The following is a 22,229-nucleotide window of genomic DNA, read 5'->3' as shown; positions in this document are numbered from 1 at the left end:
TGTACGTATCTTGGGATGCAATGTGTTATACTGAACAGGGCACCAGTTGAATTGGGACTCCGACACTTATAGCTGGGTAACCTTGCTATAATATAAATTTGGACAATTTGTATAATTCCACTGATTCTCTGTTTCTTAGTCTTCAAACTCTAAAAGTGAAATGAGATGTTGGTCTTTAATAGACAACCAGACTAATGTGTGATGCATTCATGTATTTGCATGGCTAGAAGCCCTTTCAAAAATACAAAATATTTACATATGTATCCATGGGAAACATTTGTATAGCATATTGTTAAGCTGCTGAAACAGGTAGTTAACAGAATATAGTATATGTGTTTGCTAAATGTAGTAGAGATGATTGAGATGGAGTGTGGTTTTAGATACAGACACATTCTTAAGCCTGTATCTGTTTCCCTAGTTTCATGCATATCCATGTCTACAGTGGGAACCCAAGAAATTCTGAAATCTATTTATAAAAATTTTTTGTGTTTTTTCCTACATGTTTAAACTTCAGTCACCTTCAAAGTACTTTTTGTTTGATGAAATACACCTATCAAGACACTTTTTCTACTGCTCAAAACAGTTTTTGAAGTTGTTCATTTTGATACCTTTAAGTGCTTCTGAAATTTTTGTTTCACCTCTTTCACATCAGCAAAACATTTCCCTTTGAGGGCCTTCTTCATTGGGGAAAACAAAAAATAAAGTCACTTGGGGTGAGATCAGGTGAATAGGGAAGATGGAGGTCAGGCCATTTTTTGGTCAAAAACTACTGAACACTCAGCATGGTATTGACAGGGGCATTACCATTGTGGAAGAACCAGTCACCTGTTTGCCACAACTTGGGACTTTCCTTTTGCTAATCATGATGCAATCTTCTCAAAACTTCTAGATAAAAACCAGTGGATTCCAAGGACAATGACCTAGCAGGGAAGTCGGTACTACAAGGGGGAACCCTCCAAAAAGATAATTTGGGGGTGTTTTGGGTACCTCCTCGCATATATGGAGATATATGTGTAAACTATCAACAATGTAATCTCTGGGGTAGAGTTGGGATTATGCGGCTGAGAGGTGCAAAATTTCTAATTTTTATTTTACTTCTGTATCATTTGGGTGTTACAGAATAAGCAATAATTATTTTGAAACAAAATAAAAAATTTTCATCTTAAAAACATGAAATATGTATATTTTAAAGTTAGTGTGATGAATTTGTGCAATGAAACCATGGTTCTATGGCTTCCTAGTAGTTTTTCAAGGTTACTTTCAGAATAAATCTAAATCACATTAAGCCTAAGATCACTCCTATCAAGCAGAAAGTCAGAAGCTCAGGTACTACCACTGGATATATATCTTCAGTATCAGATTTGAAATGTGATTTGTAAGGTGATTAGGGAAAGTGCTTGCAATTGGTTTCCTCTCCTCCCCATTCCCTCAAAAGATATCATGAGATCTTTTCAAAAATACATTTCTTGATAATGGTAGGAAAGGCTAAGTCTCAACTGATCCGAAGCTACTTCAATTGGAGCTGATGAGAACTTCAAGGTGATAACTAATCTTGCTATACTATCAGTGGATAAATAGATCCATGGGACACTTGTTCAAAGTCATAGTGCACTTTTTTAGTATTTCTTTGTTCTAAGAGATCTTGAATGACAAGAAGTATCAATGCTTTATTTTTTATTTTATTTATTTATTTGTTTTTGAGTTGGAGTTTCACTCTGTCGCCCAGACTGGAGTGCAGTGGCATGCTCCCGGCCACCACAGCCTCAATTTGCTGGGCTCCCGCGTTCTTTCCACCTCAGTCTGCCAAGCAGCCGGAACTCCAGGTGCGTACTACCATGCCCAGCTAATTTTTGATTTACTGTAGAGACGAGGTCTCGCCAAGTTGCCTGGGTGGGTATCAATGCTTTAATAGCAGCCTTTCAAGAAAAGAATACAACAAAATGTGCAAATCCATTGTGCACAATACATATTGATTTTAGAAATGTCAAAAAATGCAGAAAAAAATTAAAAGTACAGGCTTGATTATAGGAATATGACCCAGAAGCCTAAGTCTGTTCTTGTTCTCAATATCTTAAAAATTCCAAGAGAGTTAACTCAACATATCTAAAGAAGGAGCTAATACAAAGTACAGCGAAATCTCAGGTTTGTTTATTTTCATTAAGAACATAGCAATGGACATGTTAACTCTTTTCAGGTAACTTGCTATTTTGAGAAACACCCCAGTTTGAATACAGCCTGTGATGGTTTCTGTGATCTATTAGCAATGTCTGCCATGGAAACATGAGGGGCTGACTTCACAAAAATAACATTCCTAGTCTAGATAAATCAAGTTCACTGAAACAAAAATCTCTTCAAGTGTTTGCTATCTTTTCTCTATCAATTTGACCAAACTTCACTGAAAGAATAGAGAAGCCCAAGAGTGGTCAAGGATGTTCTGACCGGAGAAAATTCTGGTCCCTGGCCACATATGAGCTCAGTTTTTCAAGTCTCCTAATAGGAACCTTATGGCTGAGACAGCTGGGAGTCAGCAGGTCTTCTTTGAGCAGCTGTTTGCAGTAACCTGTAGTTGTCATGAGAACCAGGCTCTGGGGGACACTGGCCTGATAGATTTATTAGGCAGAGGTAAAAGACGTCCTTTTGTCACTAAATCTTATGGGGTCATATGACCACAGATTTAGGAAATAATTGAAAACATTTTAGGGCTTGGTGATTACAGGACCAGACAATCCTAATAGACCTCATCCCATGATATCAGTTCTCAGTGTGCTCCTAGGAAAAGTTCTTATCACTTTAGCAGCCTGGATCCCTGGGAAACAAGAAGCGAGGGCTAGAGGTGAAATGGACCTCATGGTGTGCCTCTTCTCTGGTTTCTGTGACCTTCAGGGCTTTCTGGTCCCTTGTCTTTCTGACTGGAAGGGACTTTGGAGTTCAGCCCTTTTATGTAATCAATGAGGCCCAGAGTAAAGATGACATTTGTCCAGGGTCACACAGCAAGTAGGTGGCAAAGCTAAGATGGAAATCCTGGACTCCTGGCTTCCAAGAAGTGTCTTGTCTCCTTTACACTTTGATGTTCTGCACACTTGCTAATGCTTAAGAGGCACAGCAAATTTACCAAAATTACTACTCTGTGTAAAACTTTTACATGGCATCTGGGAGAAAGAATAAACTCTTAAACAGAACTCACAAGAGCCTTCCTTGCTAAATAATCCAGTCTTCTTCTTCTTGTTTTCCCTCTCACCTTGAAATCTCTTTTCCAATAAGACTTGTATTTCCTGATGAAAGTGTATTCCCTTAACCCACCCTCTCTCATCTTAGCACTGGTTATTCCTTCTGATGAGAAGACCCTCCTCCTTCCACCTGGAGGACCCTTGTTCATTCTTTGATTCTAGGCATAAACTTATCTTTCTTGCCCAGAGATTGTTCCTTGAGCTCTAGGTCTGGATTAATTTATCCAGCTATTTTGTATCTGGAACCTTGTCATCCCAGGTGTGCGTTTTGGGAGGAGCACATTGGCATTACCTGAGAGCTTGTTAAAAATGAAGAATCTCATATTTTTAAAAAAAGAAAGAAAAATTTTAAAAATGCAGAATCTCAGGCTCATCCCAAACTATTGAGTCAATTTGAATTTTAACAAGGCCCTTTGGTGAGTCTCAGGCATAGTAGAGTTTGAGATGCACTGCTCTAAAACACCCTTCCATCCAAATATGTCCTGTGACATGTACAACTGCAACTGCCTGCTGACCAGTCTTTTTCTCCCTAGAGGCCAAGCCTTGTAAAGGCAGGATCTGTCTTCTTCACTCTCTTATTTCCAGACCCAGCACATGGCCTGGCACATAACTAGCACATTGACTGAATCAACAAAGCTATCAAGTAATGAAGTGAATTCTCTTCAAGTCTTAATATTTGCAAGGACATTGAAGCTTTTAGAATGTTAGAATATCTAAGAGTTCACGGAATTCTATTGTTTCCAACTGTAAGCTAGAGATCTTTGAAAGTTCAGAGAGGTCAGGCTCGGTGGCTCAGCCTGTAATCCCAGCACTTTGAGAGGCTGAGGCGAGTGGATTGCCTGAGCCCACGGGTTCGAGACCAGTTTGGGCAACCTAGCAAGACCGCATCTCTGCAATAAATAGAAAATTGGCCAGGCATAGTGGCATGTGCCTGTAGCTCTGGCTACTTGGAAGGCTGAGGCGGAAGGATCACCAGAACCCAGCAGGTCAATGCTGGGGTGACTGTGAGTGTGCCACTGCACTCCACACAGACACATACCACTAGTTCATCCTCATTATCTTATAGATGAGGAGACTAAGGGTCAGAAAGGTGCAGAGCCCATGGTTGCACAGTGAGGTGATTAGCAGTGCCAGGATGGACTAGGATGCAGCTCCTTTGATTCCTGCTGACATGCCAGTGTGAAGTGTTGGAGCAATCTCAGATCCCTTCCAGGAGACTAGAAAAATCAGCAAAGGAGGAAGCTTGGGTGATATGTGTGGGGGGTGCCAGACAGTGGCTGGTGACTGGCTTACTGGGGGTGAGCAGGTTATCACAGTCCATTACTGAGTGGGTTGCCCTGCTTCTGTGGACATCCAGGCAGCCTTTCCAGAACAGAAGATTTATGTCCTTGAGGGTCATAAAGGATCCCAGCGGGTTGTAAAGACAAAGTTAGGAGTAAAGCTCTGGTTTAGCTTCCACTCAAACTCCCTGAGCCCTGTGGGAAAGCCTGATAAAGTGGGATACCTTTCTCTGTCCCTGGACAAGATGGCAGCCGAGATGACTCAACACAGCAGCTTTCATCTGGGGCTCTGTACTTGTGCCTGTCAGTCTGCCCTGCTTTACCTTTTATCTAAAGAATCTTCCTGTCACGTGAAAGGAAGAAAGTTAAAGTCCAGAACCCAACAGAACTGATAAGGCTCGCCCAGGGAAGTATCCCTTTTATCCCTTGACCAAGCTTTCATCTTGTTCCTTGAGGGCCTCAAATTCTTCGAGGCCAAGTGTTGTAAGGGCTCAGGGTGAGAGCTCAAGGCAGAACCAGTCTTTACATCAAGCTCTGTGTAACTCTCAGCACCTCATTTAACCCCACAGGGACTTCACTTATTACAAGGTGAATAGAATATAGAGGACACTAACTGTGCATACTTAAATTGTAGTGAGGAAAAAAGATAATACATAAGTAAACATATAAGCAATGTAAGATACTAAAATTAGTATCATCAAAAAATGGCAAGAATACCGTACATGGGTATTTTGAAGGTTTTTAAAGTATGAAGAGCTACCCACTAGGTATTTCAGGAAGCCATGTAATTCTCTTCAACGCACCAATGCTACCTTGGCCTAGATTACCACACTGTCTCCCTGGGACAATTATCACAACAACCTCTGGGCTATCATTGCTTCCTTCTTACCTTGACCACTCTACCCCATGCCAGAGGGATCTTTCCCTCTTGAAGGTCTGAAAAGTTTGTCATTACCCTAGAGAAGACACAACTTAAAGGGCATCCAGCCTCTGCTGACCTCCGCTTCTTGTCACTTATCACTCCTGCTATCATGTACCTTCCTTCAACTATTGGGAAATTCTTCAGTTCCTCCAAACACAGTTTTTACCAAAATGTAGGCCAAGTGTCTCTGAGGTGGGGAAAAGATTTTAGGAGGTAAAATCTTTAGGAGGTAAAATTGGGTCTCAAGGTGATCACAGACCCAATATTAAACAACAACTAATCACACTTACAAAGTGATTGGATTACCTCTTTATAGTCGTTCCTCCTTTAGATTACTTCTTTTAAAAGTTGATTTGGGGTTGTGTCTTTAACATTTCTCTGGCTAATCTCTCCTTCAAAGAGCCAGCCTTAGACTCTGCTAGGATTGAACAGCATGTTTTCTGGGTTTTTGTTCGTTTGTTTTTGTTCCATTGTATTAAATGTTTAGGCTTAATTTTCTATAAAGGGTAGATGGTATTGGTTTTCCCTTTACAAGATAATCTAGTGTTTTCCTTTCAAATATATTCTTAATAAGAAGTGAATTTAAGAAGTAAATATCAAGTAAATAAAGTATACATGGTATGATGAGATGACAAAAATCTTAAAGGTAGCAGGCAAATCACCAGAAATTGAGACGAAAACCCTGCTCTCAAGTAACATCATTTCCTCTGAGCATTTCCTAGACTAGTCCCTCTGCCCAAAACACTCTACTCTCTCCCCGTACTCATCTTACCCCAAATTTTAGGCCTCGGAGTCTCAACCCAGTGCAGCCTTCACTGGGATACCTAGACCAGATGCCTATGTCTTATGTTCCCAAAGGGTTATTTTCTTCTGCTCTCATGACATCTATCATTCCTGTTCTAGGTAACTGCTTGTTTAATCACCTGCAAAAGGAAACCAAGTAGACACATTTCTATCCTTTTACATTTCATTGTCAGCAACTACCATAGAAGAGGTGTTGTTAAGCATGTGCTGAATGAATGAATAAATGAATGAATGAATACTGTTGTTAGATACAAGATATGACATGCAACTACCACGTCATATACTACTTTATGACACTTTAGAAGGTAGTGGCCGTGTCTTAGTTCTATTTGAACCATTCGGGGGGTCCTAGCACAGTGAGTGATACAGTCACTACTAGGGAAAAGAATAATGCTTTAATGCATGTTGAATTAATTCATTTATTTTGTCAAGATCACTAATGAACTTTAGTCAAGACCATAGCTATTTACTCTAGAAAAAACTCAGTTTTCTTATGGAAGAGTCAGAGAGGCCCTGAATTATAGACCATGGACCTGCCACTGTGCCCCTCTGTGATGCTGGTTAGGACATAAACCTTCAAGGACCCTAAGTTTCCTATCTGTAGAACTGGAGGTGAGAGATGAGCAAGGATAATGATTGATTCATAATGACTGATGCCCCTTCCCTGTACGACATGGGGTACAAGTAGCTAAAATCCAAGATTCTTTCATTCCCTCTGCCCATTTTTCATCTTGAGCCCTGACATGACTAAGGCATTGGTCATCTTTATTGATTTGATAAACCATGTCCTCAGTCGATGACGAAAGGGCCCAAAAATTTGCCCCTCCACTCACACTCATATAGCCATACCTGGGCCCCAGCTCATCCTCACTCCTCCAGACAAAGTCACCAAACTTTTCATAGTGAGAGTTGTAGTGGTGCTGGACTCGGAACAGCATTGAGGCTGAGACCTCCATCAGCGTGTTGTAGGCAGTCTGCTGCTCCTTTCCACTTGTGTACCCATTGTACAGATTGTAGATCTTGTCAGCTATTTCTGAGAGGGAAGAAGGGCAGAAACATATCTCTGGGTAGTGGCAAAAAATAAGGATAGATGCAGGGATTGCACCAAGGAAGGCACAGCTGTGAGAGTTTACTTGCATAGTCTCCAGGGGCAGACAAACCTTAATTCTGTCCTGAATATGTCATTGACTAGTTGTGTTGGGTTTTCTTATCTATCAACTGGAAATAATAACGTCTACTCTGAAGGTGTACTAGGAGAACTAAACTTAAAAGTTGATGCAAAACATTCAACACAGGGTGTGGCATAAGTCAGTGCTCATAATTGCAAGCTTAACTATTAATATAATGACTGTGCCTGTGATTAAATATAATATTTTAAATAAGTGCAAAGGCATAAATAAACTGTCTTGGCTCATCTCCTCCTGTCTCCCTTCCCTTCTTCTGTCTCCCATCCCTCTGTAATATTTTTAGCACATTTATGTGATCAGATCTGATACATCCCCGTTCAAAACACTTTCAAAGAAAATCCAGACTCTTCTGTTTGTCATTCATGGCCATTTCTACTGCTTCAGTCACTCTTACTAATCAATGTAACTTAAGTGCTTCATGAGTATAAGGCACATTCTTTCAGTTTAGAAAACTCTGGTCAGAGTCTATAGGAATCCCCAAATCATTACTAACAATTGCCTTCAGAAGAATCTGGGGACTTAGGGTCAGGATGAAGAAAGCATTTACTTCGCACTATTTTCTACTCTGATTTTTAATTTTTATTATCTTTAACCCTGTGCATGTTCTATTTTAAAATGATAATTTTTTAAAATTACTAGAAAATATTTCAAATCCTTACCTTTGAGGCACAATAACTCACTGTTTCCCTTTGTCTGGCAACACATAAAGCCTTTAATATTGAACCATTTATGGAAATATCTGCCTCTCCACCCATAATGTGAACTCCTAAAAGGTGGAGACCATGTCTTCACTGTTCTGTTTGTATCAGAACTTTTGGGAAATAATGCCCAATTTGAAGCAGTCCACCAGGACTCAAGAACTACCATCGCATTTGGTTAGTGTTGATGTAGAAACTGCATCTACACATTGCCCAAAGAACTAAATACATTGGAGATCTGATTGATGAGTTTTAATTTTTCAAGTGTTTTTGCCTGATATTTACAACTTCGTGAACTAGAAGTACCAAAAAGATTTAACCTTGCATGCTAGCTTTGATCATCACTGACTGTAGCTCTGTGCTGAGGATTTTGAGGGCATCACTGGGCTGGGTGGGACAGCGTGCTGTGTTCTGCTGATGGTATCTGCAACAGGCACAAGGTGCAATGGTCTTCTAAGTGCCACTTGTTTGCCAGCTTTAACATATACTTAAGTGGAAGAAAATGATTGGTCCCTAAAAAACCTATACCAAGGGGAAGATACTTCTGACTCTCTACCATTCCTGGCCTGTAATTCAGAACAAGCATGGACTATAAATAAAAGAGGAGCAGGTCTTTCCTCTGGCAAACATACTGCTAGTCAACCTCAAATTTTTTTCTTCATGGCTTTGATTAATACAGTTCCATGTTCCTCTTGCTCCCTTAGTTCCTTCACTTTGCTTTCCTTGTGCCAATATGTATGTGTATGTGTATTTGATGATTAATGACCATTGGGTGCAGAATTTAGGGGAAATATGGGAGTTACCTGAGAGGTTAAAAAAAATGAGTCACCTACCTTCTGCCTTGTTGTCATCTACCAGTGGACAGGCTGTCCTCAGGGTTACCGTGCTGAGCTCTGAGTGCCTCCCTCGTGTATCCACAGCATACAGAGTGAACCTGTAGCACAGCAAGAAAACAGAGCACCAGGCTGTGACTTCACAAAAGGCCCTGGAAGTTGCAAGGAGGGACACAAAATCATGGCACGGAAGTAGTGGTCTAAAGAGCACAGGGATGCTTAGGCTGTAGGAGAAATGATTTGGGGGAGGGGAAATGTTAATTATAAAGCATTTATTGAGCATTGACTGCCTACTGGACACTTTGCACTGAAATCTCTTAAAATGCAATTAAGCAACTCTAAAAGGGAGGAATTTATTATCACCAACAACTCACTAGTGAGGACACTGAGATTTAGACTGTGTATCTTTCTATGGTCTCAGTTACGGAGGGACAGAACAGGGATTTGATCTAAACCAATCTGAGTCCAGGGTCTCAGAAGTAAGCCCCAATGCTATCCTGTATGGCAGGATCTATTCATTTATATATTCTTTCACTCATTCATTTAACAAATATTGGGCATTCACTATATGCCAAAACGATTTTAGGTGCTAAGGTTATAAAGGCTAACAATAGAGTCAAGGTCTCTGCTTGCATAAAGCTAATCAGGAAGTATACACACAAAAAATCAGATAATTGTGATAGGGATTATCACAGAATAACATGAAAAAGACTAATGTGGGGGCACAGGTATGTGTGCATTCGAGAGTAGTCCACGGAGGACTTCCTGGAGAGGAAAGGTTTGATCTGAGACCTGAATGATGAGAAACAGTTTATAGGAGAAAGACCTGGGGAATGAGCACTCCAGGCAGGGAGATCAGTGAGTACAAAGGACCTGAAAAGAGAAGGAGCCCAGACGGGTGGAGGGATAGGCAGCTGGTGTGGCCAGAACAAAGTGAGACAAGGTAGGTTGGTGGGAATCTTGTAGGCCATGACAGGGAGTTTGAGAGTTATTCTAGCTATTAGCCATGTCTCCAACTTTCTATGGTGTCATCTGAAGCCCCATGCTGTGTTGGTGAAAGTAGACTTTGTGACTACAGGCAGGAAGAACTAGTAAAACACAGACCTGGAGGACTCAGGTCTATTCCAGAGTACAAAATTCTTTCTAGAGCAGTATTTGTCCTCTGCCCTACATTGGAAAGGCTCTGTGACCCTCATATCCCCAGATCTCCAAGTTCTGTTGTTTAAACAAAGCCTAAGAAAGGAGCATAAAATACTTTCCAGAGGCTGTGAGCCTTGGAGGCCAGGGACAGCCTGAATAGAAGGGTTGAGCATCTTAGTGTCCTGTCTGTGTCGTGCCATTTTCTTTCACTAGCCTTTAAAGGTAGAGGCAGTCGTGAGGAGGATACAGGGTTACCCATGTTAAGCAGAGGAGACTGGAGTCCTAGTGGCCCTATTTCATTTCCTTCTTTCCCAGCATTTCTGCTTATCTCTTATTATAAAATGAGCATAACACTGATGGCCAGGTTTCAGAATGGTAAAGGTGACGCCTGATTAACTGTACATATTAGACAACAAATATGAGTTAGTTATACCAACTAATATGTGCTAAAACCTTAACAGGTATCAAACACTGAGTTAAACAGTTTTACCTAGTAATCACAATTAATTCCCCCCAAGCAATCCTAAAACAGGGGTATAATTACTGTCTTTATTTTATACATGAGGCTCAGAGAGGGAAAGCAGCTTGCTTAGAGTTACATAGTAATTGCTGGGACTGGCAGTGTAAGCCTTGGTTTGTCTGACTCCAAAGCCAATGCTTGTAATCACTGTCAGCTAGTGTCTTCTGACCACAGGTCTGTGGATATCAACTGTACAAGTCTGACTCCATTAGCCACAATTGCAGAACCCCAACTACATTGAGGCAGTGCCATCTCATATGTTTTTTCTGTTCTGATGAAAAGGTGCTAAAACAATCACCCTTATTATCTCCATCTTTCAGAAGAGGAAACTGCAGTTTTAAAAAATTAAGCAATATATCCAAAGTCATAGATTCAGAAAATGAAGGAGCAAAACCTATGGTCTGTCTTACTCCAAAGCATAGTCTGAACTGAGTAATCTACATGGGCCCTCCCAGCTTTGATACCCCATGACCCAATACCTCGAAGTTTGCTTTAATAAAAAGTACTATGAGTCAAAACTTCATGGTGAAGAAAGCAAGGGGTGAGGGAAGAAGGAGCCTACTCTTGAAGTTGGTCAGACTTGGGTTCACATTCTAGTTCTACTACCTTGCTCTGTGACACGGGGAAAATTGCTTCATGTCTCTGGGCTCACTTCACTTCTCTGCCCCTGGCATCTGTAACTGCCACTTCACTACACTTATAGTCTTGATGTTAAATGTACGTGCTCAGCCAGGCTCGATGGCTCAACCTGTAATCCCGCGCCTTTGGGAGGCTGAGGTGAGTGGATTGCCTGAGCCCGGGGGTTAGAGACATACCTGGGCAACTTGGCGAGACCTCATCTCTACAATAAATCAAAAGTTAGCCAGGCATGGTAGTGCACGCCTGTAGTTCCAGCTACTTGGAAGGCTGAGGTGGAAGGATCGCCGGAGCCCAGCAGATCGAGGCTGCGGTGGCTGGGAGCAGCCACTGCACTCCAGTCTGGGTGACAGAGTGAGACTCCAACTCAAAAATAAATAAATAAATAAATAAATAAATAAATACATAAATAAATAAATAAATAAAATGAATGTAAGGCTCTGTGAGGTGAGTTATCATTGGAAAGCCAAGCAGGGGGATCAGGAACAAGATCACAAAGAAACTCTGGGATGTAACAATAAGCAAGTAGCAATGTGGGGAGGTGAGAGAAGGATGAGGAAACATGGTGTGAGCACTTAGATTCACCTGCCAATCCATCTCAAAAGCAGCAGAGGCAGGATCTAAACTCTCGCCTGTAGGTCCCAGGGGGCAAGGACTTCAGTGTGGGCACAGCTCTATTTCTGTCACTTAACACTATGCTGGGTACATGGGAGGTGCTCCATAAGCATGTGAGTAAGTAAATGAATGAAACTGAGTATGCCCATCTCATTTCTCCATCAATAACCCAAAGATAATTTCACAGACAGTGCATGACTCATGGACTTCCTGGAGTGATACACGAGAAAGTGGTTTCTAAGTGGGAGGTTTTTTTAAAGACCAGATAGAGAGTGTTTGTGCAAGAGTATACATTTTTTTATACCATGCTCATGGATAGGAAAAATCAACATTGTTAAGATGTCCATCCTACCAAAGGCAATCTACAGATTCAACACAATACCCGTTAAGTTACCAACATCATTCTTCTCAGACCTGAAAATGACAATACAGAAATTCATATGGAAAAACAAACGACCACGAATAGCCAAAATAATCCTTAGGAAGAGAAACAAAGAAGGAGGTATACTTCCAGACTTCAAACTCTACTATAAGGCTACAGTAATCAAAACAGCCTGGTATTAGTATAAAAACAGGCACATAGACCAATGGAACAGGATAGAGATTCCGGAAGCAAAGCCTCAATTCCTCAACCAACTCATCTTTGACAAAGCCTCCAACAACAACTACTTGGGAGAGGAAAATCTATTCAGTAAATGGTGCTGGGAAAACTGGCTGACCACACGCAGAAGATTGCAACAGGACCCTTTCCTATCACCATTCACAAAAATTAACTCTAAATGGATCAAAGACCTAAACATAACACCTCAAACTATAAGAATCTTAGAATACGTGGGAGACACCCTTATGGAAATTGGAACCGGGAACCAATTCCTACTCAGAACCCTAAAGGCCAATACTTTAAGAAATAAGATAGATAATAAGTCCCACTTGGGACTTCATCAAATTAATGAGTTTCTGCAAAGCAAAAGAAACCATCAAGAGACCAGGGAGACAGCCCACAGAATGGGAAAAAATATTTGCTAACTGTATATCTGACAAAGTCCTAATATCTGTTATCTACAAGGAACTCAAATGCACTGAAGGGAAAAAACAAACAGCCCCTTTAAAAAGTGAGCTAAGTAATCTCTCACAGAAACAAAGATCTGAGTATCACATGTTCTCACTCATAAGTGGACCTTGAACAACTATCATAATACTATAAGAAAAGGATTGACAGTGGTGGGAAAATATGGGAGGGGGGAGGGAGGGGAAGGGAGGTGGGATTAACGGTAGTCAATATCTGTCTGGAGGTGGGGGACACACCTCATCAACAAGGGTACCTGCACAATGTATACCTAACCTTTAACTGTACCCCACAATTTTAAAATAAAAAATATGTTTAAAAAAAAATGTGGGCAAAAGACATGAATAGATACTTCTCAAAAGAAGATATAAGCCAACAAACACATAAAAAGGTGCTCAGCCTCACTCATCATCAGAGAAATGCAAATCAAAACCACACTGAGATACCACATAACCCCTGTAAGAATGGCCATCATTAATAAAACAAACAACAACAGATGCTGGCGAGGATGTGGAGAAAAAGAATTCTACACTGCTGGTGGGAATGCAAACCTGTACAACCTCTCTGGAAAACAGTCTGGAGATTTCTGAAAGAACTAGAAATTGACCTTCCACATAACCCAGCAATTCCCCTGTTGGGAATATACCTGGAGGAACCAAATTATTCTACAAAGAAGATACCTGCACATGTATGTTTGTTGCAGCTGTATTCACAATAGCAAAAACATGGAACCAACCATGTTGCCCATCAAAGCTGGACTGGATAAAAAAAATGTGGTACATAATACACAATGGAATATTATGCAGTCATAAAGAATGACAAATATATATATGGACTTTGCAGCAACCTGGATGAATGTGGAGTCAATCATACTCAGTGATTTATCACAGAAACAAAGAACAGAGTTCCATATTTTCTCACTCATAAGAGGACCTTGAATAATTAGAATGCTATAAGAAAGCGATTGGCAGTAATGGGAAACTGTTGGGGGTGGGGTAGGACTGGCAGCTGAGGGAAACTGCTATGGGAGAGAGGGGCATACCTCATTAACAGGGGTACCTGCATGATCAATGTTTATATACCTAACCCTGAATTGTACCCCACACTTTTTATAATAACATTTTTTTTAAGTACACATTTTTAAACTGTTTTCTTGGGGTTAGAAGAGAAGGAGATATATTTCAATAGAGGGAAACACAGAAGGGTTGTAGTGAATAAGGCATGTGAATGAAGCCTTCAAACATGAAAAGTTGGGAAATATATATATATATATATATATATATGTGTACATGTATATGTGTGTACATATATATGTGTGTGTGTGTGTATATATGTGTTTGTGTGTGTGTGTGTGTGTGTGTGTGTGTGTGTGTGTGTGTATATGATGGGAACTATGTTAACCAGGCTAGCCTTGGACTCTGGACTCAAGTGATCCTCCCACCTTGACCCAAAAGTGCTAGGATTACAAGTGTGAACCACCATAACAGGCCCAGGAATATTTTTTAACACTGTGTTCCCATAGACTACTTATGTTTCGGTGGTGCTTCTGCAAAATATTTCCTCTACCCAGGAGGGTCCAGGATCATCTCTCTGCTTAGCCAAGCAGTATAAATAACTGAGAAAGTAGGGATCTTAGGTTTGCAAGATATAAAACCTGGGTAGAATCCTTATTTTCTCCAATTGCTTGCTGAACATTCTTTGAAAAGTCATATCACCTTCTCTGAGCCTCAGTCTCCTCACCTGTAAAATAGGGTGGACTTATCCATATCTCATAAGTTGAGGATCAGGACTCAATAACATAAGAACAGCCCTGGTTCAATCTTTGCTTCCTAAATGATAACTTCTATTACTGTTATTACCATTACCAACCATGCCAGCGCAGGCCTCAGGATGGAGGAGGTCTCAGGCCATCCTGCTGGCGGGTAGAGAAAGAGGAAGATGTCAACCTCACAGACCTGGGTCAAAAGTCACAAGGCCATGCACTTTCTGCCTATCTCAGCTATGATTGTAGAACTGTTCCAGAGACACATCTGAAAGCTGTTAGAGGACCAGGCAGGGCCTGGAGGGGCTATTTGTGAGGGGGATAAAGTAGTGGGTGATCCCTTATATGAAAGAGGAGAAAGGGAGAGAGAGATAGAAAGAGGGAGAGACTGAGAAACGAATACAAGTGTACACCACATGCAAACCCACAGAGCAGAGAGTAAAAGGGGTAGGGGGAAGGGATAGGAGGGAGGGAGAGAGAAAGAAAGAGAGAGAGAGAGAGAGAACAGTCAAACCTCTGTGTTTTTCAGGAAGGGGACCAGGAAGGGTGTCAGCTACTCTCTGCTCAGTTCTGCCATCTTCCCTGAAACAGGCTGAGGTTCACTGATAATCTGAACTTGAACTCCCGAGTCATCACCTAACTGAATCCTCATTTTATGGGTAGGGAAATCAAGGCCCAGAAGGGAAAACAACTTGTATAAGGACCACTTGCCAGTAAGTTCAGAGTCAAGACACTGGCTTTCCTGACTCTTCTCCCAGTGCCCTTTCTATGCAGTACCATGCCTTTTGAACAACTGGCTGACCATGCTCCAAGTCTACTTAGCGATGCATGTAATACAAAAGAGGCAGCTCAAGGATAAGGATGGATGGGCTATCTAGGTACTTGAAGCTACAGGCCCAAACCATTGCTACCCCTTCCCCTCCTTCTTTCAGGGGAAAGAACACTAAATAAGGTGGCTGAAACCTGGGTTTGAGCCCCAGTTCTTCCACAGACTATGTGGTATGAGATCTCAGGTTCCTAAAGTCATACACTCTCAGTGCACTGAGAGGTTAAGATGAAAAATAGACAAGCAAACAGACTGTGAGAGGAAATGTCTTGGGGCGACTGCTCAGATGCAAAGCATTTTTCAATGTTTCTTTATCCTTGTCAGGACATTGCCATCCTCAAGACACTATCCTCATCACCATCATCTTCATCATCCTCAGGAAAAATTCCTTACCTTGGAGCCCCAGCATGGCTCTTTGATGTGCATTCATTTAGCAGTACTCTATTACTGAGCCCCAGATAAGCACTGGCCAGAGGTCCAGGCTTGCTTGCTGACCTTCCCTCTTACTCTCCTTCAAAATAGAAGCATATCCATCTGCTGATGGTCCCAGAACCTGGATCCCACCTCTTTGCCTTTGCACCTGTGTCACCCTCTGTCTGGGTTGCCTTTCCACTTCTTCATTTGACCCTCTCCACCTTGTCCTTTAAGCATCACTCAAACCTCATGTCCTCTGGGAAGTCTGTTTTGACCCCTCCCAAGAGCTGAGTAGCTCTCCTTTGCCCTGACGGTGCCCATGTCACACAGTGCACATGTCACATAGCTGGGTCAGTGCCTGTTCACTTCTCTCTTCCCCCATGAGTATGTGAATGCCTTCAGGACCAGAATATGGTTCTGATCATCTCTAAACACCTACACATGGTGCACCAACATTCAGAAAATACTGGCTATAGTGGGTAACAGACTGAATGAATGACCTACTAATCATTTAGGAGTTCATTTCCCTTTTCTGGAAATCATATTCTCCATCTGTAAAATGAAAAAAAGGTGATTAGTGGAAGGGTTATTAAAGGGAACAGGATAGCAGGAGGGCTGGAGTCATGGCTTTGGAGCCAGATGATTTCATTTTAAATTCTGGCTCCCCATTTACTGTATGTGTGAGGCCTTGTCTCAATTTACTCACCTGGGAAATGGGAATCATAATATTAAAACCCACCATGCAGGGTACTTGCTGGAACAAAACGAGAGGCTGCATGGGAGGTGCTCACTCTGATGCCCGGCATGTGCCAAGCAATCAATAAGCAATAGCTGTGGGTTATACCCCGGCCCAAGGTTCCGACTTCATTCCCACCCCCAGAGTAAGTGGTCCTAGTGAAGATCAGAAGAGGTGGGTAGAAAGGAAGCTGTTGTTGGTCCCATCCAAGACCCCCAGACCTCCTCACAGCAGGGGTGAGAGAATGAAACCGAGAAGTTAATTGGCGGTGAGAGCTTCTCACGAATCTGACAGGGGGTAAGAGCAGGGACAGAGCCCCAGAGGCCCACGTCAGGCCCAGGTCCCCGAGAGTACAGGAGAATGCGTTTGAAGTCTCCAGGCCAATGCCTGCTCTTCCCCAGCCGCCACATGATTTAGGCATTCTGAGGAGGCAGAAGTCTCCTCACTGATTTGAAGGGAAACAGATGTTTCCAGGCCAGAGGCCCTGGTCTTGTAAAATGCACCCCCCCCACCGCCGCCGACAGCTTTGGCAAACAACTTCCCGTTAACTCATGCCCACCCCTCCCACCCCCACTGCCATCACCCCCTCCCTGCCATTCCCAGCACAATGTGGCAGTCATGGATGGTGGGAACAACAGAGTCCCAGTTCCAGGTCTGGGTCTGAGAACCTGGACATCCAGGGACACCTACCTGCCCCTCTCTAAATCTCAGGCCCCTGTTTGCAGTGAGGAAACTGAACCAAGATGACCAAGATCTGATATTCTAGGAACCGAAGATATTTTTCTCTGTCAGAGTTATGCATATATTTTTCTCCACTGGGATCTGTGGCAAAGAGCACGAACTTGAAATGAGACTGTTCTGAGTCTGAATCTGAGTAAAATAGGGCAGTAGCCAATGGCTACTGGGTAAGTAGCAACTTAGCCAGTGAGCCTCAGTTTACTTCTCTGTAAAATGGGGACAAAGATTTTATCTCATGGGGTTGTGGGAAGTAAATCAGAATTCAATCTCCCTTCCTATATTTTAGATTTCTTATGAACAAAATTGAGTACCATATCTTGTCCCTTTTACTACCAATGATGCCCAGAGAGTCTGGACCCAGAAGAAACATGTAATAATGTCAGTAATTGATTTTTAGTGGGAAGACTGCTAGACCACCTGCAGTCCAAAAGAGGTCAAGCATGGTGGCTCAAGCTTGTAATACCAGCACTTTGGGAGGGGGAGGTGAGAAAATTGCCTGAGCCCATGGATTCGAGAACAGCCTGGGCAACTTGGCAAGATCTCATCTCTACAATAAATCAAAATATTAGCTGGGCATGGTAGCACATGCCTTTAGTTCTGGCTACTTGGAAGGCTGAGGAGGAAGAATCACCTGGACCCAGCAGGTCAACGCTGGGGTGGCTGTGAGCATGCCACTGCAGTCTAGCCTGGGCGATGGAGACTCCAACTCAAAAACAAAATAGCAGAAAGAATATTCTCATTTTTATGATCGCAATGAGACAGGATGTATAGTGCTTAGAATAGACTCTGGAGCCCAATCAACTGAGTTCAAATGTTGATTCAACAACCTACCATCTTTATGACTTCAGGTAAGCTTATCAATCTCTTTTCCTCAGCGTTTCTTGCCTTTTAAAATGTGTATGATAATTCTACCTACTTCAAAAGGAGGAACAAAGAACTAGAAACCGTGCTTTGCCCATGGTAAGTGGTAAGTAATCATTAACTGTTTGTCAGTGTATATGTGTTTGACTCTGTCATCTTTTCTATAATGGCTTTAAAACAAGGCCCCCTGTTTGTTGACACTTCACCTTGAATGTGGCCAGGCTCATGAATGCTTTGACTAGCAGGGTCACTGTATGACTTCCAAGTCTGGGTCGTAATAGGTGATGCAGCTTCCATCTTGCTCACTAAAACATTCCCACTTGAGCCCCTGAGTTTTCACATAAAAAATTTGAATACTATGGGGCCACAGTGGCATGAGAAAGACAAGCCAAAACATGAGGCCACTTGTGGGCGCTTCAGCAGTCCTGGTACCTAGGCTCTAGGTGGATGAGTTACAGAGTCTTCAGATAATTTCTGCCCAAGCAGTTGAGTCCCGCCCAGTTTTTGAATTCTTGTAGCAGAGGCCCCACACTTTATGGACCAAAGATAGCCCAGCCAGCTTTGTTATTGCCTGAACTTCTAACCCACAGATCCATGAGTGAAATAAAATGATTGTTTTAAACTGTTAAGTTTCAGGGCCATTTGTTATGTCATCAATCGTAACTGTAACAACCTCCAAGCACTGCAAGCAAGGTCAGCAAACTATGGCCCACAGGCTGAATCTGACCTGTTGTCTATTTTTGTAAATAAAGTTTTAACAGCTACACTCCTTTTGGTTTGCCTTTAATACATTTTCTATGACTGCTTTCATACTACAATGGCAGATCTGAGTAACTAAGACAGTGATCATAGGGCCCACAAAGCCTAAAATATTTACTACTTGGGCCTCTAGAGAAAAGCTTGCTGACCCCAATGTAGAGCTTTGACAGTATTCAATGTAATATCTTTTGTTTATATTATTTCATTTAATCCCAAGGTTAGAAATCATTCTCATTTTACAGATAAGCTCAGAGAGTTCAGGTGACGTCCAAGCTCACACAGTTCTTCTGACTCGAGGTCTAATGTCACAACTGCCTATTGAAGATCTGGTTTCCAGTTTGACACTGAATGAGCAGTGTGGTTCTGGGGAAGTCGCACTGCTCTGTCCTTAGTCTCCCAGCCTAGGACGTGAGGGCATTGGACAAGGTGGTCTGCAGTGGCTGCTGGAATCCAGATGTGCAAGTTACCCCCGGCTAGATGCTGGCTACCATGCAAAATCTCTCTGTTCCCCTGTAGTCTAGTAGTACCAAAATGAGACTTAAGAATGGAGCCACCAGGAGCTGCTACATGCTTCCTTCTGCATGTAGCCCACACACAACTCAGCACCAGAATTCCACTTTCCTATCTCCCAATTCGGGCTGACAACCCATGCTTTCTGCCAACATAAATATTTAATTCCAGTGCCCAGTACAGAAAGACCACCATAGTATTTAGGACTCCATTTCTAGTTTCTACTTTTAAATCAACCCAATCTGAGGTGAGATTGGGAGGCCCTGACTGAGACAAGGGTAAGGCAGTCTGCAGTAGGACTCTAAACATTGGCTCCCCCCTCCACTTGCACTCCCTTCAATCTCTCCAGCTGCATGGGCTAACAGGTAAAGAATCAGGGGAGTGAAGGGCTGGTGGGGAGAGCTCTGGGGGGAGTCGGAGTCTGGAAACCAATGTTGATTGTTGTTGCCTCTACCTGAGCAATCTGGAGTCAATGCTAGGCATCCACTGTTCTACTTGTTATTGCCCCTGAAATCCACTGGTATAAGAATATCACCCCAAAATTCACAGTGCCATGAACACCAGAATTCAGAAATAAGTAATTATAGCATTGATATTAAAAGTTAAGTAAATATAACTTAATTTACAACTAAAGCCTGTCGAGTGTCTCTCCGATACCTGACTGAAGAGTGAGCAGCTTTACTCTGTGTGTCTGCCTTGCCACTAATGGAACACCTACTAAGGGCTGAGCACTCGCTAAGCAGAGGAGAATACCCATGAAAAAGAAGAGTGTGGCCCCTGCTTTCATGGAGCTCACAGAAAAGCAGGGAGGTGGTCAAATGAACAAGAAATGGGGCACAGTGCAACAAGTCCTTCAACAAAAATATATTCTTATTCCTGTTTTTGTTTTGGATGTGCCCGTTCTTTCTTCTTTCAAAACAATGGATTAAGTCTTGGATATGAGCTCAAAGGTTACTCTGAACTAGATTCTACCTTGATGGATTTTCAAAAGTTGTGGCAATTCTTGCCCTACCCATACCCAAAAAAATTTTAGTTAACTTGGCCTTAGTAGCAATTATTGGATGTGTGCTTCCTTTCCTTGGTTTTCTCTTATCTCTTCTTCCTCATTCTCCCTCTTTTCCTCCTCCTCTGTTTTTCAGGGGGTGGACTAAATGATAACACATAGTTAGACTAGCTACACTTCTTACTTGGAAGATGTTTATCTCTTATAGGTTGTTTTAGAGTAAAGCAGACACAGACTAACTTTATGGTCCCAAGTCAAGGAATGAATTAAGCACAGAATGTCCAATTTTTAGAGACTTAAAAAAATATATTTATTGTATACTGGACAGCATCTTTGAAACCCAGATATAACCATAATTTTTAAAATGACTTCTGTTATAGAAATGATTTTTCAGAAAGGCTTAACCGGGAAGTATGTTGGCTCGAGAGACACTGGATGTGATTTGTAGGTTTCAGTTTGTCATTAACTAGCTATGCAGCTTTGGTACGGTTATTTGACCTCTCTGTGCCTCAGTTACCTGTCAATATCCCCCACAGGGATGCTGTGAGGACCAAATGGTCATTATGGATGTGATAGTGCCTTAGAGATTTCACATATACTGGGCACATACTCTGTATCAGATACAGTGTTGAGAGCTTTCATACAGTTGTCTTCTGTTCTCTTTACAACTGCCTAAGGGGTGTGTATTATTAAACTCACTTTACAAGGAGGCAAATGAGCCTTGGAAGTTTGAATTGACTTTCCCAACACTGTAGAGACAGTAGTAGTAGTTCAGCCAGGTCCCAGCATAGGCCTACTCACTCCAAGTTCAGAACTCTTTCCAAATGGACAGAATTATTAGGTATTCATTGATCCCAAGAGGGTCTTGATTGAGTCACAGTTCAGAGGAAGTTAGAGTTTATTAGGATATACTCCATGTTCCCAACTTTTGACAAGGAAGAGATAATACCACAGGAACGTCATCACCCAATGCTCCCTTTCAGTAATAACATCACTCCTCTCCCCATATCTGACCCTAAAGCCCATCCCTACTTCCATGACACCTTTCAAGATCAAATTTTGCCAAAGCCAAGCCCAGGGAGGGAGAAACCAAGCAGGCCACCAACATAGATTTACTCTTGAATCTTAGGTTAAGGAACACTAAAGGCAGAATGGTTCTTCTCTTTAGTTTCCCTATCTGTAAAGTGGAGTCAACAGCACTTGTCTCACAAGATTGTTTTAAGAATCAAATGACATGATAAATACCTAGAACAGTGCTTGGTACAGTAAATATCTTCTTGCTTGTCTTGTTTACTCATGATACTAAAGGGAAATACAGTGGAAGCAGTGCTTCATGAAAATAAAATCCCAGTGCAATGACCATGGGTGCTGGAGGGTGTTGCTTTTCATAAGGTTTGGTCAGAGCTCCAGATCAGTCATGGGATGTGTAGATAAGTCACACCATGCCTATGAGCTTCAGCTTCCCCATCAGTTACATAGTGACAGCAATATATACTTTCAACAGTAGTTATAAGAATTAGAGGCAGTTTACACAGTCAGGCACTGGCTGAGCTGAGGCCTGACATCAGGGCTGCCTATAAAGCCCCGGGTCTGTCCCTAATCAACAATGTGATCTTGGGTGAAGTTCTTCCCCATGGACTTTGTTGTCTTTTCTTTTTTAACAATGGGTCTTCAGATATTTTCAGTGGTAAT

General features: G+C 42.0%; 1 protein-coding gene across 1 annotated transcript in view; it reads right to left on the bottom strand.

Moving 5' to 3' along the window:
* LOC103263728 (astrotactin-2-like) overlaps positions 1 to 22,229 on the bottom strand; it is a 170,163-nt gene that overhangs the window by 6,899 nt on the left and 141,035 nt on the right. Inside the window, exons 5-6 of the mRNA XM_008061403.2 lie at positions 8,952 to 9,052; positions 7,083 to 7,266 (exon numbers count right to left, since the gene is read on the bottom strand). Coding sequence (XP_008059594.2) covers positions 7,083 to 7,266; positions 8,952 to 9,052 — 285 coding nt within the window. The remainder of the gene's footprint in view (positions 1 to 7,082; positions 7,267 to 8,951; positions 9,053 to 22,229) is intronic.

The sequence above is a fragment of the Carlito syrichta genome, unplaced genomic scaffold, assembly GCF_000164805.1.
Source record: "Carlito syrichta isolate Samal-C Ts95f unplaced genomic scaffold, Tarsius_syrichta-2.0.1 Scaffold94731, whole genome shotgun sequence".
Taxonomy (NCBI): Eukaryota; Metazoa; Chordata; class Mammalia; order Primates; family Tarsiidae; genus Carlito; species Carlito syrichta.
Note: the sequence above shows the minus strand (reverse complement) of the source record. Positions and strands in the feature narration are given on the sequence as shown.